General features: G+C 61.0%; 1 protein-coding gene across 2 annotated transcripts in view; it reads left to right on the forward strand.

Annotated features, from left to right (window-relative positions):
- Positions 1-15383, forward strand: part of UNC13A (unc-13 homolog A) — a 32590-nt gene extending 17207 nt beyond the window's left edge. Inside the window, exons 22-44 of one of the 2 annotated variants that reach the window (XM_033520171.1) lie at positions 116-184; positions 296-385; positions 535-669; positions 929-1062; positions 1498-1583; positions 1822-1948; positions 2030-2126; positions 2249-2392; positions 3467-3550; positions 3781-3858; positions 4136-4224; positions 4350-4502; positions 4624-4747; positions 6267-6272; positions 7943-7981; positions 8929-8958; positions 10055-10111; positions 10297-10377; positions 10494-10641; positions 11712-11768; positions 13002-13094; positions 13172-13331; positions 13591-13879. In XM_033520171.1, coding sequence (XP_033376062.1) covers positions 116-184; positions 296-385; positions 535-669; positions 929-1062; positions 1498-1583; positions 1822-1948; positions 2030-2126; positions 2249-2392; positions 3467-3550; positions 3781-3858; positions 4136-4224; positions 4350-4502; positions 4624-4747; positions 6267-6272; positions 7943-7981; positions 8929-8958; positions 10055-10111; positions 10297-10377; positions 10494-10641; positions 11712-11768; positions 13002-13094; positions 13172-13331; positions 13591-13879 — 2370 coding nt within the window. Of the gene's footprint in view, positions 1-115; positions 185-295; positions 386-534; positions 670-928; positions 1063-1497; positions 1584-1821; positions 1949-2029; positions 2127-2248; positions 2393-3466; positions 3551-3780; positions 3859-4135; positions 4225-4349; positions 4503-4623; positions 4748-6266; positions 6273-7942; positions 7982-8928; positions 8959-10054; positions 10112-10296; positions 10378-10493; positions 10642-11711; positions 11769-13001; positions 13095-13171; positions 13332-13590 lie in introns of both variants that reach the window. The other variant, XM_033520172.1, reaches the window with a different exon arrangement.
- The last annotated feature ends 295 nt before the right edge of the window (positions 15384-15678 follow it).

A 15678-nucleotide genomic window follows, 5' to 3' on the forward strand; every position in this document is an offset into this window, starting at 1 on the left:
AAGGAAGAAAGGGAGGAAAGGAAAGGAGGGAAGGAAGATGAGAGACAGGGGCAGGGGGGGGTCAGTGCCTGCCGCCTTTCCCCTGCTCACCTGCCCCCGGGGGGTTTCTCTGCAGAAAGATCGCTTTGTCAAACTCCTGGACCAGCTGCACAACTCCCTGCGCATCGACCTCTCCATGTACCGGGTAAGGTGCCTGCCCTGCCTCAGTGGCCCTACCTGAAGCAACCGGTTCCCTCACCCTCACTTGCCTCTGTGAATCTTGAGGACAAAAATTTCCTTTTGCTTTCCTTCCCAGAACAACTTCCCTGCCAGCAGCCCAGAACGGCTGCAGGACTTGAAGTCCACAGTGGATTTGCTGACCAGCATCACCTTCTTTCGGATGAAGGTACTGCTGGGGCCCCACTCCCCCTGTCCCTCAGGGGATCTGACTCTCTTTGGCCCTGGTTCTCTGGGGGTTGGGGTTGTGCTGGCCCATGGTGTTCCTGGGTGGGTGTCTGGGGGTGCTCCAAACACCCTGCCCTCCCTGCCCACCAGGTCCAGGAGCTGCAGAGCCCCCCACGGGCCAGCCAGGTGGTGAAGGACTGTGTGAAGGCCTGTCTCAACTCCACCTATGAGTACATCTTCAACAACTGCCACGAGCTCTACAGCCGCGAGTACCAGACAGACCCGGTGCGTGGGGCAGGGGGGATGCCGGGCACTGACCTCCCCATCCCATGCCCTTCTCCTTTTCCTCGTGCTCCTGCTCCCTCTCCAGAGTGCTTAGTCCATGCAGAATAATTCCCAGGCCTTGGGGTTGAGATCAGGACAGACAAGAGGGGGCTGCATGGGGCCTCCAGGGTATTCCCTCCTGCCCCCTTGTTAGCCCTGACACAAAGCTGAGCCCTGCACCGGGGTGACCGAAGTCTCCACTGTGTCCCTGCCCCTCCAGACCAAGAAAGGCGAGGTGCCCCCTGAGGAGCAGGGTCCCAGCATCAAAAACCTGGATTTCTGGTCCAAGCTCATCACCCTGATTGTCTCCATTATCGAGGAAGACAAGAACTCCTACACGCCCTGCCTGAACCAGTGAGTAGGTGCTGGGGAAGGGGACGCTGCTGTGCCCACAGAGGGTGCCCACATGGAGGCAGTGGGATCTTGAGGCCTTTGGAAGTGGTTGTAACATCAATTCTACAGATGGGAAAGCTGAGGCTGCTGGGCGGTGTGTGAGGGATGTATGTCCATGTGGTTGATTCACACTGTGTTCATAGCCTCAAACTCTGCCAGGGGAGGTTCAGGTTGGATATCAGGACAAATTCACAGAAAGGGTGGTCAGGCATTGGATGGGGCTGCCCAGGGAGGTTTGGAGTTGCTACCCCTGGAGGTGTCCAAGGAAGGCCTGGATCTGTCATTCGGTGCTCTGGGCTGGGTTACAAGGAGATCATTCACAGGTTGGACTTGATGGCCTTGGAGGTCTTTTCCACCTTAAAGGATTCTGTGATTCACACTCTCCCCTTGCCCCAGGTTCCCCCAGGAACTGAATGTGGGGAAGATCAGCGCTGAGGTGATGTGGAACCTCTTTGCTCAGGACATGAAGTATGCGATGGAGGGTGAGTTCCACCTGGCACCCTGAGCCAGAGAGGGGGGAACCAGGCAGGAGCTGTCCTCAGCTCACACCTCACCTGTTCCCTAGGCAGACCCATTTAATCTCCTCAACACCATGCGTAGCTTAAACCCTCCCCCTCCAGAGGCCCTTCCACCTTCACCCTGTTACCCTGGAGGTGCCCTTGGGGAGCCACACCCCAGATTTGGGACTCAGAGTGACCCCCATGCCCTTTCCCCCTGCAGAGCACGAGAAGCACCGGCTGTGCAAGAGCGCAGACTACATGAACCTGCACTTCAAGGTGAAGTGGCTGTACAACGAGTACGTCACCGAGCTGCCCTCCTTCAAGAGCCGTGTGCCCGAGTACCCTGCGTGAGTGCAGCCCTGGGGCTGGGGAGGGGGACTGGCACCACGAGGGCTGCTGGTCTCACCACAGCTGGCTCTCTCTTTCAGCTGGTTCGAGCCTTTTGTCATCCAGTGGCTGGATGAGAACGAAGAGGTGTCACGGGATTTCCTGCACGGAGCACTGGAGCGGGACAAGAAGGATGGGGTATGAACAGAACTAGACACGGCCTCAGAGGCGAGGGGCTTGTCCCTGGATGCCTTGTATGTCCTGACTGGGGCCAAAACCTTCCCCACACATCCTGCTGACACCTCATCTCACTCCCACAGTTCCAGCAGACCTCGGAGCATGCGCTCTTCTCCTGCTCTGTGGTGGATGTTTTCTCCCAGCTCAACCAGAGCTTTGAGATCATCAAGAAGCTGGAGTGCCCCGATCCCCAGATTGTGGGGCACTACATGCGGCGGTTTGCCAAGGTGGGCACCTGCCAGGGCAGGGGTCAGCACTGCCCTGGGACCCCAGCCCTGGCTGGGGCTCCTGGGCTCTCTGTGCCCACTCCATCCAGCTGTGGGCAGCAGATATGCCACCAACACACCCTGGGATGCTCCCAGCTCTCCTAGCACAGGAGATTAATTAATTATGAGCTAATTGATGAGTTATTTGCTTAATTAATGTAGATTAAGTAAAGCTGGCTTGCTGCAATATAGGAGGGAGTTGCATGCAGGCTTGGTGGCTGCTGCCTTTGCAGTTGTGCTGGATCTGGCTTCCAGTGGCTGTGCCCATGTGGCTCCTGGTGCATGACCATGAGCCAGATGTGCCCAGGTGTGCAAGGAGGGCAATGGCACCTGGCTTGTACCAGCAGTGGTGTGGCCAGCAGGACCAGGACAGTGACCACCCAGCCTGTGCTGGGCACTGCTGAGGCCCCACCTCAAATCCTGGGGTCGGTTTTGGACCCCTCACAACAAGAAAGACATTGAGGGGCTGTAGCATGTCCAGAGAAGGGAACAGAGCTGGGAAAGGTTCTGGAGTAGCAGGAGCAGCTGAGGGAGCTGGGGAGGCTCAGCCTGGAGAAAAGGAGGCTCAGGGGGCCCTTCTGGCTCTGCACAACTCCCTGACAGGAGGGGACAGCCAGGGGTAAAGTCAGGCTCTGCTTCCAGGGAACAGGGACAGGAGGAGAGGAAATGGCCTTAAGTTGTTCCAGGGGAGGGTTGGATGTTGGTAAAATTTCTTCACTGAAAGGTTTGTCCAGTCTTGGCACAGTGGAGTCACTGTCCCTGGAAGCATTTAAAAAGCATGTGGATGTGGCACTTGAGGATAAGTTTAGTGGTGAACATGGTGGTGGTGCTGAGTTGATGGTTGGACTTGAATTCATAGGGCTTTTCCAACCTTAATGATTCAATGATCCATGAGACCAGAGGGTCTGGGGCTCCCTGTATGTATCCAGATATGAGGTTGTTTCACTCCTGTGGGACTCATGGTTTCCTTCTCTCCCTCCTTCCCCTTTGTTGCTGCTGCCTGGGTGCCTTTGTTGGTGCCCTGTTTGACTGCAGACCATCAGCAATGTGCTGCTCCAGTATGCTGAGATCATCTCCAAGGATTTTGCCTCGTACTGCTCCAAGGAGAAAGAGAAAGTGGTGATGTATCTCCTTTTTGCTGTCCCCACATGGTGACTCCAGCTGTCACCTCAGCCCCAGTGTGGGCTGGTCCTTTCCTGATGGCAGTTCCTGACACACTGCCAGGGTGGCTTCTGTGCCATCCCTGTCCTCAAGTCCCCCAGTGCAAGGTGGGAGGGTCCTGGGGCTGAGGGCAGCTGTCCCAGGCATATTTCTTGGTGCTGACTCCCCTTTCCATCTCTCCCCTCCAGCCCTGCATCCTGATGAACAACATCCAGCAGCTCCGTGTCCAGCTTGAGAAGATGTTTGAAGCCATGGGTGGGAAGGATGTGAGTATGGGAGGGTTCCAGGAGGGAGCCCTGTGAGGGGTTGGATCGTTCCCTTCCCCCCAGAGGTAGCCCCTTGCCCAGTTGCCTAGTGCTGGGAGCACACTCATTCCTCACTCCTGTGTGGGATCACGCTGTCCTGCCCCATGGCACGCTGCTTTCCCACCATATCGGATGGGGAAAGGCTTCACCCTGCCCAGGGAAGCATTTGGGATGCAGAAACTTCCCTGAGGGCTGGTTCAGGGACCCTGTCAGCTTCAACAACTTGTCCCTCCTGCAGCTGGACACAGAAGCCAGTGATATCCTCAAGGAACTGCAGGTGAAACTTAACAATGTCCTGGATGATCTGAGCCGAGTCTTTGCCACCAGGTACAGCTGGGTGAAGGGAGGGGCAGTGGGCAAAGGAGAGGTCTGGGGCTCCAGAAGCTGTGGCTGGGGCCAGGCCAGGGGCTCTGGGGGAATATGCTGAGCTGCCTGTGTGTTGTGGTCTCCAGTTTCCAGCCACACATTGAGGAGTGTGTGAAGCAGATGGGTGACATCCTGAGCCAGGTGAAGGGCACCGGCAACGTCCCCGCCAGCACCTGCAGCAGCGTCGCGCAGGACGCTGACAATGTCCTGCAGCCCATCATGGACCTGCTGGACAGCAAGTGAGCGTGGGGGGCAACTGGAACCCCCACCCTGCCCCTCCTGGCCTTGGCAGGCAGTGTGAGGGACCTGCAGAGCTGGGGTGACACGGGAGGGGTGACAAGCGCTGTCTCCTCTGCGCAGCCTGACGCTCTTTGCCAAGATCTGCGAGAAGACGGTGCTGAAGCGGGTGCTGAAGGAGCTCTGGAAGCTGGTGATGAACACCATGGAGAAGACCATCGTCCTACCCCCACTCACGGACCAGACGGTGAGTGATGGGGAGAGAGACCAGGGACCCTGAGACACAGGTGACTGACTGGGACCAGTGTGGGGACACTGCTGGCCAGGTGCCCTCACTGGCATGTGAGAGGGTGGGGACTTTATTGGTGTCTCCAAACCTGTGTCCTGCTGCTGGCCAGGGAGAGGATGGAAAAGAGACAGGTCATCCTTGCTCCAGGACCTTCTTGGTTGGCTTTGCCAAAGGACCTTCCTGCCACCTCCATTGTGGCATGGAGTGGGGACACTGGCCCTTTCTTATCCATCCTTCCCTTGGAGCTGGGACAGCATCCCATGCCACGCTCATCCACGCTGGCTGTGGGCATGCTCCCTGTGCCAGGTGTATCCAGAGGCTCCTGGAGTGTGGGGAGATGCTGCCTGTTGGCCTTGCTGAGGGGCTGGGGGTTTCATGAGGATGGGGGGACATATTTCCCAGCAGGGCTGAGCAATTCCTTGCTCCTGTGGGGGGTTTAGGAAAGCAGAGCAAACCCAGGGAATGGTCCCTCTCTGAGGCTCCATATCACATTGCTGTTTGTCTGCCACTCCTGCACCTGCAGCTTTCTGAGGTGGTTCCTTCAAAGTCAGGCAGGAAAGGGTGACACTGAGTGCTCTTGACCAGCCACATACCTGTTCTTGTCACTCTTTGGTGGCTTTTGTCACCATTACAAACCTGGGCTCAGGCTCTTCCTTGGAGTTCCTGGAGCTGTCAGCCTCTATGTCACCTTTCTGGGGCTGTGGAGCTCCTGTGCTGTGTCTGTGAGGGACAGCACAGTGGTGACACGTCAGCCCTCAGTGGTGCCTGTGCCACTGTGTCACAGCCCCAAGCCTGCCTCAGGCCAGCCCCACATCACTCCTGACCGGGCTCACACACCCTTGGCCAAAGGTGGCCAAATCTCATAGGAAGGCTGGTGCCACTGAGTCCCAGTCCCCATCCCAGTCCCCATCCCAGTCCCCATCCCAGTCCCCATCCCAGTCCCCATCCCAGTCTCTTTCCAGCCATGCTCTGGAGGCACTGGGGTCTGTGCTAGGGCAGAGGAGGGGGCACGGACATGTAGCTCTGTTGGGTGATTTTCATGAGGGCAGACAGTCCCTGGAAAAGGTTTGCTGGGACTGGTCCCTGGGGCAGGGGACAACCTGCCCAGGTGTCCCTGGGTGCCAGCATGCAGGGCAGGTTGGCAGTTTGGGGGTCCATGTCAGAGCCGGGTGCCGAGAGGTGTCCCTGGAACTGAGCCCCTCTGAAGCAAAGCCCCCCCTGGAACTGAGCCCCCCTGAGACAAAGCCCCCCAGAGTCAGAAGGGACTGGGCAGGTGAGGATGGGGCCCCTCGGGGGCTGTGGAGCCTGCGGTGCAGTGGCAGGGCAGTGACACCGAGTGCTGTGCATGGGGGACACCCGTGGCCCTGCGGGGGTGGGGGGCAGCCAGGGCTGGCACTGGGGAGGATGCAGGAGGCGGGGGCCGACACTCACGTCACGGTTGTTCTCTCCAATTGCTCCTCTCGCCTCTCAATGGCAGATGATTGTAAGTACGGCAGCTCCCTGTCTGTCTGTCTGTCTGTCCGCTCTGTGTCGGTCCTGGCCTCGCCGGTTCTTGTCTTGTGTGGCTGCCCGTGCCCTGCCCACACCCTCCTTCGGCTCCTGACCTGGTCCAGCTCCTGGTCCCCAGCCCTGCCTGGCACCTGCCAGCGGCCCCTCGGGGATGTGGTGGGTGGAGAGCTCTTGGACAGATCGGCAGTGCCGGGATGTGGGGAGGGACGAGGGGAGGCTGTGGGGTGGGAGGGGGCGGTGATGGCAGTGCCGTGTCATCAGGGACTGCCAAACCAGGGCTCCGTGCTGAGGGGACAAATACCGCGGGAGGCACGAGCAGGGAGCGGTGCGTGCCGGGGGTCAGGGATGCTCTTCTGTCCCTCCGGCCTCAGTTTCCCCTCCAGGCCCTGGCTGGGGTCTGGCTGTGGTGGGGGTGAGGGCAGAGGCTTTCCCTGCCAGGAGGAGGAGGAGGAGGAGGAGGAGTCTCTCGGGGGGACTCGGCGGTCCCTGGTCCGGGTGCTCGGTGTCGGGGCAGGCTGCTGGCACAAGTTGTGAGGCTCTTCCCTGGTCGGGATGTGACCCTGGGAACCTGGACTCCTGGTTCCCTTCTCGGCATCGCTGCTGGGTCCTTGCATGGCTTTGACTGAGCAGTTTCCTTCTGTCCTCTTCTGACCAGTCTGTGGCTGTGGGTTTATGCCCCCGGGGGCAAGGGAAGGGCAATTTCCCCTCCAGTCCTGTCCCCACCCCTGCTGTGACTCGGGCACCTGTGCAGGAAGAGCGGTGGGACCAGCTGCTGGGTGCTGGTGCTAATCCCTGCAGGAACAGGGATCCCTCTGCTGTTCCCCAGCACCTTTTGTGTCCAACAGCAGCATTTGGAGAGGCCTTGGGGGCAGCCTGAGGCTTAGTGTCCCCTCAGACCTCGTGAGAACCTCATGAGGAACTCACGGGGGCCTCGTGGGGACTCCGTGTCCCAGCTTTGCTGAGGCTCTGAGGGACAGAGCAGTGTCAGCTCTGTGTGGTACAAGCTGCTCTTGTTCACCCATCACCCTGTGCCAGGGCCAGAGCCCCTCCTGGCAGCCCTGCTTGGCCCTACCTGTGCTGCTTGTTCCTTCTGAGGCTTCCCAGCCAGCTGACTCCGTGCTCCCCTCTCCTGATTCCACCCTGAGAGCCGAGTTCATACTCCCCCATGGCACTGCTGCCTCATTTCACAGTTTCTCTAGCCTGGATCAGTGTGGGGTTGCCACTGGGCCCAGCCCTGCACAAACCAGAGCCCTGTGTGCCAATGCCAAATCCCAGCTACTCCCTCCCTGCTCCCTCCCCAGTGCTGGGAGCACCTGCCAGAGCTGAAGCAGGATGTGTGGGGGCACCAGAGCCTGCCCACACACAGCTGGATCCTGTATTCCAGCAAGGATCATGCTTCATGGATTCAGCATCCCTTCATCCCAGCAGTTTCCCACTGTGAGGACAAGTTCTCCAGCAGTGCAACATCCTGCTTTCCAGTGGGGATCCAGCACCCTGATGACACCAGGCCCTCACTGAGAAGGGGGACCAGTCCCCCACTGGCTGTCCTTCAGGAGCTCGTGATGTCTCTGCCACCTGTGCCCCCGTGTCCTGTCCCATGCTGTCCCCCCACCCCCCACTCAACCTCTGACATTGCTTCTACAGGGCACGCTCTTGAGAAAACATGGCAAGGGGACAGAGAAGGTAAATAGCTGTGGGCTCCGTGTGTGTCACCACCCTGGGGCCACACTTGTGGTCTCACACCCGCCTGCTGTGGAGGTCCAGGCTTGTCCGTGCTTCCTCTGTCGTGCTGTCTGGATGTGCTGTTGCCTGCGTGGTGTTGTGGTGAGGTGTGCTGTGCTGTGTGCTGGGGACAGCCCCAGTTCTGTGTGTCCCCGGGGTAGGGAGCGGGGTCTCTGTGGTGTTTAGTCCCCGTGGGTGGATTTGGGGTGTCACCCATCCCCGTGGGGGACACTGCCCCTCAGCCCTCAGCCCCAGCGAGGGGTTGTGCATGGGAGACCCTCCACACAAGCCCATCCCACTGTGGGGGGCTCAGGAAGATGGGGCACCCCATGCTGGGTACAGTGGGGGCCCCGGGGCTGCTGAGATCCCCCGGATCTCTGAGCCCCCTCCCCTGTCCTTGCTGAGCCCCAGCCCTGCTCCAAGGGCTTCCTCCAGCACATGGGCTCTTCCCCTGTCTGGGGACTCCTCATCCCAGGGTGGGGGCTCAGCACTGCCCCCAGCCTGCTCCCCAAATCCTGGTTCTTGGGAAGAGCCATGCCAGCATCCATCTGGGCAATGCCTGCCACTCCCCCTCCTCTCCTGGGGGACATTGGCTCCTGCCCAGTTTGCTGAGTGTGCTGGGTGAGCTGATTCCCTCTGATCTCCCAGCCCCAAATGGGGTGGGGAGCAAACCTGCCTGTCCTCAGAAGAGACCTGGCACACTCAGCACAGCTCCACCAGCGTGAGCGTGGGGCTGAGCCTTTGCAGCTGTGAACTGGTGCAGAACCAGCGGCACCAGCAGAGAACTGGGCAGAGCCACAGGAGAGTACAGGGCCAGAGCCCTCGTGGCCAGGGGATGTGGGGGGCCTGGAGCCGCGGCCAAATACTGCTGGGGCCACCAGTAACTGTCCCTTGCTGTTCTCTTCCAGAGCAGGGTGAAGCTGCCCAGTCACACTGAAGTAAGGACATGGCTCTTCTGCTCCCCACTTGGCACTGCTCTCCCCTTCCCTCCTCCCTGTCCCTTGTGCTCTGGGCTGGGGGCTTCCAGCTCAGTCCAGTGTCCTGTTGTGCTCTGTTTTGGGGACGCCAGTGTCCCCAGATACCAGCCTGTCCACTGACTGGGGGAGATGGGAACAGTGAGGGTGGAATTAATGGGACAGAACTGGATGGGCAGAGGGGTGGGCACAAAGGGTAAAATGGTGGCATACAAAATGAGGGCATGGAGGGGGCAGACCCCTGCAGAAGGTACTGGTTACTGGGAGAGATGCCGAGGTTTCTGTGTTGGGAAGGACTGGAACTGCTGGTGCTGGGAAGGTGGTGGAGGTCTCTGGGCCCCAATTTATCCAGTTGCATTTGCACACTGGAGGAGCTGAGGAGGAGTTCTTGTGCTCAGCCCAGTCATAGGTGCCAGCCCAGGGCAGTGAGTGGGATCTACCCATCCAAGGGGCTGCTGTGCCCGTGGGCCCCACGGAGTGGCTCCATGGCCCCTGCCATGGTGGGGGCACAGGTCAGGCAGAGGCAGCCCAGGTCTCCCACCTGGGGGACTCCCTGGAGTGCCAAGGGGCTGGGAACCTCCCTGGGACTGGGCAGGGCTCTGTGTGGCCGGGGGCTGTTTGGTGGCCGTGGGGTAGAGGCCACATCCTCCCCGTGCCCGCTGTCCCTCACGCTCGCTCTCTGCTCCCACCGTGTCCCATGTCCGAGTGCTCAGTGCCGTGCTGTGCCAGGCCCTGTTGGATGCAGGAGCAGGTGCTTGGAGCACGGGCAGCAGGATGGGACTCCTGGGCCGAGCTGCTTGTGCTGAGCAGAGCATGAGGCCCCTGATGCCGGGGTGACGTCCTGCCCTGGGGTCCCCAAGCCTGCAGCCTCACAGCTGTGCAGAGAACTCGAGCTGAGACGGGGCTGCTGGCCTGGTACCTGTGTCACCTTCCTGGCTGCTGTCCCCTGGAGCAGCCCCTGGAACTGCAGCAAGTTTCTGGCACGATGTGCCCAGCCTGGCCATGCCACCCCCAGCCCGGCTGCTCACCGGGGCTGTCCCTGTCTCTTTGCTCTCTGCAGGGCACACAGATGATTTTCAACGCGGCCAAGGAGCTGGGGCAGCTTTCCAAGCTGAAGGTGAGGGCTGGGGGTCTCCGAGCTGAAGGTGAGGGCTGGGGGTGCTGGGTTGCTCTCTGTTCTAGGCTGGCTGCCAGTGCCACTGCTGCCAGGACCCCAGCACTGCCCCCTTGCTGAGCTGGGCTGAGCTGGGCTGGGCAGCAGGGTCCTGGTCCCGTGCTGAGAGCAGGATTTGTGTCCCCCAGGACCACATGGTGCGTGAGGAAGCTAAGAGCCTGACCCCGAAGCAGTGTGCTGTGGTGGAGCTGGCACTGGACACCATCAAGGTGAGGGCACTCTGGGGTGTTTGGGCTGCCCCTGGGGCTCTGACCCTGAGGTCACAGGGAGCATCTGGGGGACCCTCACAGAGCTGCTGAGCATCCCGAGGCCTTTCCCCCTCCAGCAATATTTCCATGCCGGTGGCGTGGGGCTGAAGAAAACCTTCCTGGAGAAGAGCCCTGACCTGCAGTCACTGCGCTACGCCCTGTCCCTCTACACCCAGGCCACTGATCTCCTCATCAAAACCTTCGTGCAGACCCAGTCGTCGCAGGGTAGGACACGCTGCCCTGGCACCTGCTGGGCCCTCCCCAGGGGCTCGGCTGCCCCATGACCAGGATCCACCTTGGCTCTGTCTCAGTTGGGGCTGGGGGTCCCAGTCAGGCTCATGGGGAGGGAGATGGGTAGGGAAGGAAGGGTTTTTTCCTCCTGTGCTTTGCAGGTGAAGAGGGGCCATGGGTGCCCAACAGCAGCAGCCTGGCACTCCCCAGTCCCCCACCAGCAAGAACAGTGGGTCCCCAGGGCCAGAGCATTGCTGGACAGGCATGGAAATGGGGCCTGTGGGTGGGGGGAAGGTCACACTCCATCCAGGTGTCACAGTGTTTGTCCCCTCTGGGTGGCCCCAGGCACCCAGCACAGACCAGTCACAGGGTCCACGAGATCCGGATGCTGTGCCAGGGCCTGTCCTGGCCATACAAGGTTCCCAAGCCCCTGATCTGGACTCTGGGGTGCAGTGCAGGATGCTGGGCACCTTCCAGGGCAGGATCAGCCCTCAGCTCTAAACACTGCCCTTTATTCTGTCCCTTGGCTGCTGGAGGGGGGCCCTGAGATGGTCGGAGGTGGTCACGGGGCCACCACAGGGTGCCCCAGCCAGGCTTGTCTGCGTCCTCGGGGAGTGGGACGTGCGTTTGCTGTCCGTGAGTCTCCTTCAAGGGACGTCTGTCGTGTCTGTGCCTCCTGTGCCAGCCATGTCGGGGGCGTGGGGTTGGGTCTGGTGGGTGCCAGCACCCCTGGGTGTTCCCTGTCCCCAGGAGCCCACACTCGGAGCTGGGGGTGCCTGGCACTCCTGTGTCGCTGCAGTGTTGTCCGGGTGCTTGGCCACCAGTCTGTCTGCGAGATCTGATCTCTCTTTCTCTTTGTTTCCCCCCCCTCCCACTGTTCCTGTTCTCCACACACGTCATCTCCTCCCTCCGCTCTTCCTCATCTCCTTCTTCCTCTCTTTTTCATCTCTACCCTCCTCCCTTCTTTTGCATCTCCTCCCTTCTCTCTTCGTTGTCATCTCCTTCCTCCTCTCTTTGTGTACTCTGTGCCGTGTCTCTGTCTCTTTCTCTCTCCTTCCCACTAGTTCATGGTGGGAAAGGGATTAGGTTTACCCTTAGTGAAGAGGTTTATCCTGAGAAGGGTACGTGTGCTACTCGCCCGCCCCTGCACCTGCCTGCCGCCGGCCTGGGCTAGTAACAGTCCCAGCACTGCGGGCTGGGGTGGCCTGGGGACCCCCAGAATGGGCAAACTGCCACTCCCTGGGCTGCTTTGGGGGGATTTTGGAGGAACTGTGCTCAGCCATATTGAGCACCCCCAGAGCGGGTCGGGGGCTGTCCCCATGGGAATAGGGGTGTCTGCCCGCACGCTCTGGGCACCCCACATTGTCCCCAGCACTTCTGCCTGCGGGTGGGCACCCACCGTGACCTCCCCCTGGGACATGTGGCCCTAGGGGAGGCCATGCCACGTCCTGTGCCCTTCCTGCCCCCCCTGCTGCCCTAAGGACCATTACTAGCCCTGCTCCGGCGCGCTCCGTCTGCCTGTCCTGGGGCGCAGGGAATGAGCCCCCCACGGGCCCTGCTTGGCCTCCATCACACCCCGCTGGGGGCCGGGGCTGCACCCCTGCTTGGCCTTCCATGCCCAGACCCCCCTCCCCAGCCGCCATCGCCTCCATCCCGGCTCAGCATGCGGGGGCCGGGGGGTGGAGGGGAACGTGCCATCGCCAGCCTCGGCCTGGCACCCTCAGTGACACGTGGGGACTTGTCCTCCTTCCACTGCTATTCCCACCCCGAGATCTTGTCACTGAGCCCTGTTGGATCCCTGTGGCCCCATCAGAGCCACAGAGCCTGTCCCTCTGCCTTGCACCCCCATCCTTCACCGATGGGTGCATGCACAACTCTGGGGTGGCGTGGGGTGGGCTGAGGTCCCCAGGCTCGGGGACCCCTGGGCTTGATGTGGTCCCTGGGATGGAGGGGTCTGAGGGGGCAGGTCAGCCTCGAGACCCTGCTAGAGCTGTGGCTGCCCTGGCTGAGTCCCTCCTGCCCAGTGCCCGTGCCACTGCCACCCCTGCAGAGCACGGGGAGCGGGGATGCTCTCCTCTGCCCCATCCCAGACAGGCCCCTCAGCCCTGCCTGGGCAAGGGGGGGTTCACAGGGGTGGGATGGCAGAGTCAGCCTGCTCCTGGGGGTGTCCTGCCATGTCCATCACAGCCGCTGCGCCCACAGTGCTGTGCCCACAACCCCTTGGGACACACCCTAACGCCCACCCCTGTCCACCCTGTGGTGGGTGACCTGCCTCCTCAGTGGGGTTAGTGCTGGGCAGGGCATGGCAGGAGCATTGGGAAAACAGGCACTTCCATCTCCTCCCTCTGTCACAGGCTCTGGTGTGGATGACCCCGTTGGGGAGGTGTCTATCCACGTGGAGCTCTTGACCCACCCCAGCAGTGGCGAGCACAAAGTCACCGTCAAAGGTGGGTTCTGCTGGCCAGGGTGCTGGGGTCGGGCAGGTGACAGTGCTCTGTGAGCCTCACCTGTCCCCTCATTGCAGTGGTGGCTGCCAATGACCTCAAGTGGCAGACCTCGGGCATCTTCCGGCCCTTCATCGAGGTCAACATCATCGGGCCCCACCTCAGTGACAAGAAGAGAAAATTTGCCACCAAATCCAAGAACAACAGCTGGGCCCCCAAGTACAACGAGAGCTTCCAGTTGTGAGTGTCACCACGGGCTGGGGGTGTGGGGACAGGCTGGGGGATGTGTCCCCAGCACGTGGGGACCTCCTGGGGTCTGCCAGGGAGTTTGCTCATTCCCAAAGGCATGGTTAGGTATTTTCTCATTGGTAAAAGCTGGGAGAGGGGAACAGCTTAGAAATAAAAGGCTTTTCTAGGGCCATGGGGGCTGTTAGACAGCTGGGCTAGGGGTGCAGTGTGACCCCATCTGCCAACACCGCCTGTCCCTTGCCCCCCTCAGCACGCTGGGGACCGAGACAGGCCCCGAGTGCTACGAGCTGCAGGTGTGTGTGAAGGATTACTGCTTCGCCCGGGAGGACCGCACCGTGGGCATCGCCGTGCTGCAGCTCCGGGACATCCTGCAGCGCCCCGGCTGCGCCTGCTGGCTGCCCCTGGGCCGCCGCATCCACATGGACGACACCGGGCTCACCGTGCTCCGCATCCTCTCCCAGCGCAACAACGACGAGGTGGCCAAGGAGTTTGTCAAGCTCAAGTCGGACACGCGCTCGGCCGAGGAGGGCAGCAGTTAAAGCCCCTTGGCCCCCCAGCCCTCGCTCCCCGCTCCCGGCCCCCTGACAGAATCCTCTAGCCCTGGATAAGCCATAGGAGTGGCCACAGAGGAGTCGCTGCCCCGGCCCTGGGGAGGGGGTGCTGTGGCTGCAGTGACAGACCCTCCCATCCCTCCCATCCCTCCCTGGCCACGCTGGCTCAGTGCCAGCCGTGCCGAGCCCAGCCAGGCTGGGGTTGGGCAGGCTGCGGGGAAGGGCTGGAGCCGAGCCTGGGTGAGGGGAGCAATCCGCCCTTCCCCAGCCTGTCTGAGACGGAGGAACCCCAGTGGCCCAACCCTGATCCTCCACTGTCCCACCCAGCCCCAAACCTCACCGAGTGCCACAAGGAAAGGGCTGTGGAGGGTGTGTGTGTCGTGCCATGTGTGGGTGGTGGTGAGTGGCTGGCACAGTGTGATGGCCCCTTGTCCCCATCCCTGAGCGTCGTGGTGTGTCCTGAGGGCAGGGCAGGTGCCAGCCCCGAGCACATCTGTGTACATATGTAAATAGCTGTACATACAGGGCAGCTGGACAGGCTGTGTCCTGCACCCGGAAGGGCTATTGGGGCTGTTGGGTTGGCGGGTGCAGCCCCCACAGGCCCTGCACAGGGTCCCCTCCCTGGCTGGCAGCAGCATCACCAGGGTCGGGAGCAGCCCCCGGCCCATATCCTGTCTTCCCTGCCTTGCTGCCACCGTGGGCGACCCCACTGCCCCCCACAAGGTGCCAGGGCTTGGGGAGGCAGGGGCTGGGGGCACCAGAGCAGAGGGGCTCATTCCTCTTTGCTCTGGCCGGTGGGGACCAGCCTCCCTGAGCAGTGCAGCCCATGGGATCTCCTTGGCGCGAGCAAAACCCTTCCCATCCCAGCCCAGAGTAGCCCTCCCTCCAGCCCCCCAGTAAGCACCAGTTCTGTGCCCCCAGTTCCCCAGTGAGCACCATTTCTGTGTGCCAAGTGGTGTGCATGTCTCGTGTGAGTGCCTGGGAGGCCTGGGTGTGTGGTGTTGGGGTGGCCACCCCAGCTGGCCAGTTTGCCCTGAGTCCTGGGGCAGACAGAGGCCTAATGACCCCACAAGTCAATACAGCTCTCTCAGCCCCCTCCCGTCCCAAAACAGGGTACCCCCGCTGGCCCCCACGCTCCTTTGTCAAGAGGGTTTGCCTGGGACCAAAGGGTTTCACTTTTCTCTCGTTTCTGTTCAATGTTTACACCCTTTTTCTACCGGCTGCCCCTGCACAGCCAGGCTGGGGCTCGGCCCCGCAGCCCAACCGTGGTGCCCCCGGGCCTGTGCCCCTCCCCAGACTGTCCTGTTTGGCATGTGATTGACCTGACCAGTTCTGCTCCTGTAGCACAGTGTCACCGATGCCTGTGTGTCTGTCCCGCCCACGGCGGCGGCTCCCATGGATGCATGACAGTGAGATGTTTTGCACTATTTTGAATTTTTTGGGCTCTGTAAAAATATTTTATTATTACTGACATTAAAAAGCACACCCTTCACTGAGGCTCCTGTCGGGAGTTGGGAGGGGACGGGCACCTTGGGGCAGCACTTCTACCTTTAGAGGGAAAACCAGGGATATCCAGCTCCAAGGAGATCCAGCTCCAGGGATATCCAGCTCCAGGGATATCCAGCTCCAAGGATATCCAGCTCCAGGGATATCCAGCTCCAGGGATAACCAGCTCCAAGGATATCCAGCTCCAGGGATATCCAGCTCCAAGGATATCCAAGCTCCAGGGATATCCAGCTCCAGGGATATCCAGCTCCAAGGATAACCAGCTCCAGGGATATCCAGCT

Source organism: Parus major, chromosome 28 (assembly GCF_001522545.3).
Source record: "Parus major isolate Abel chromosome 28, Parus_major1.1, whole genome shotgun sequence".
Lineage (NCBI taxonomy): Eukaryota > Metazoa > Chordata > Aves > Passeriformes > Paridae > Parus > Parus major.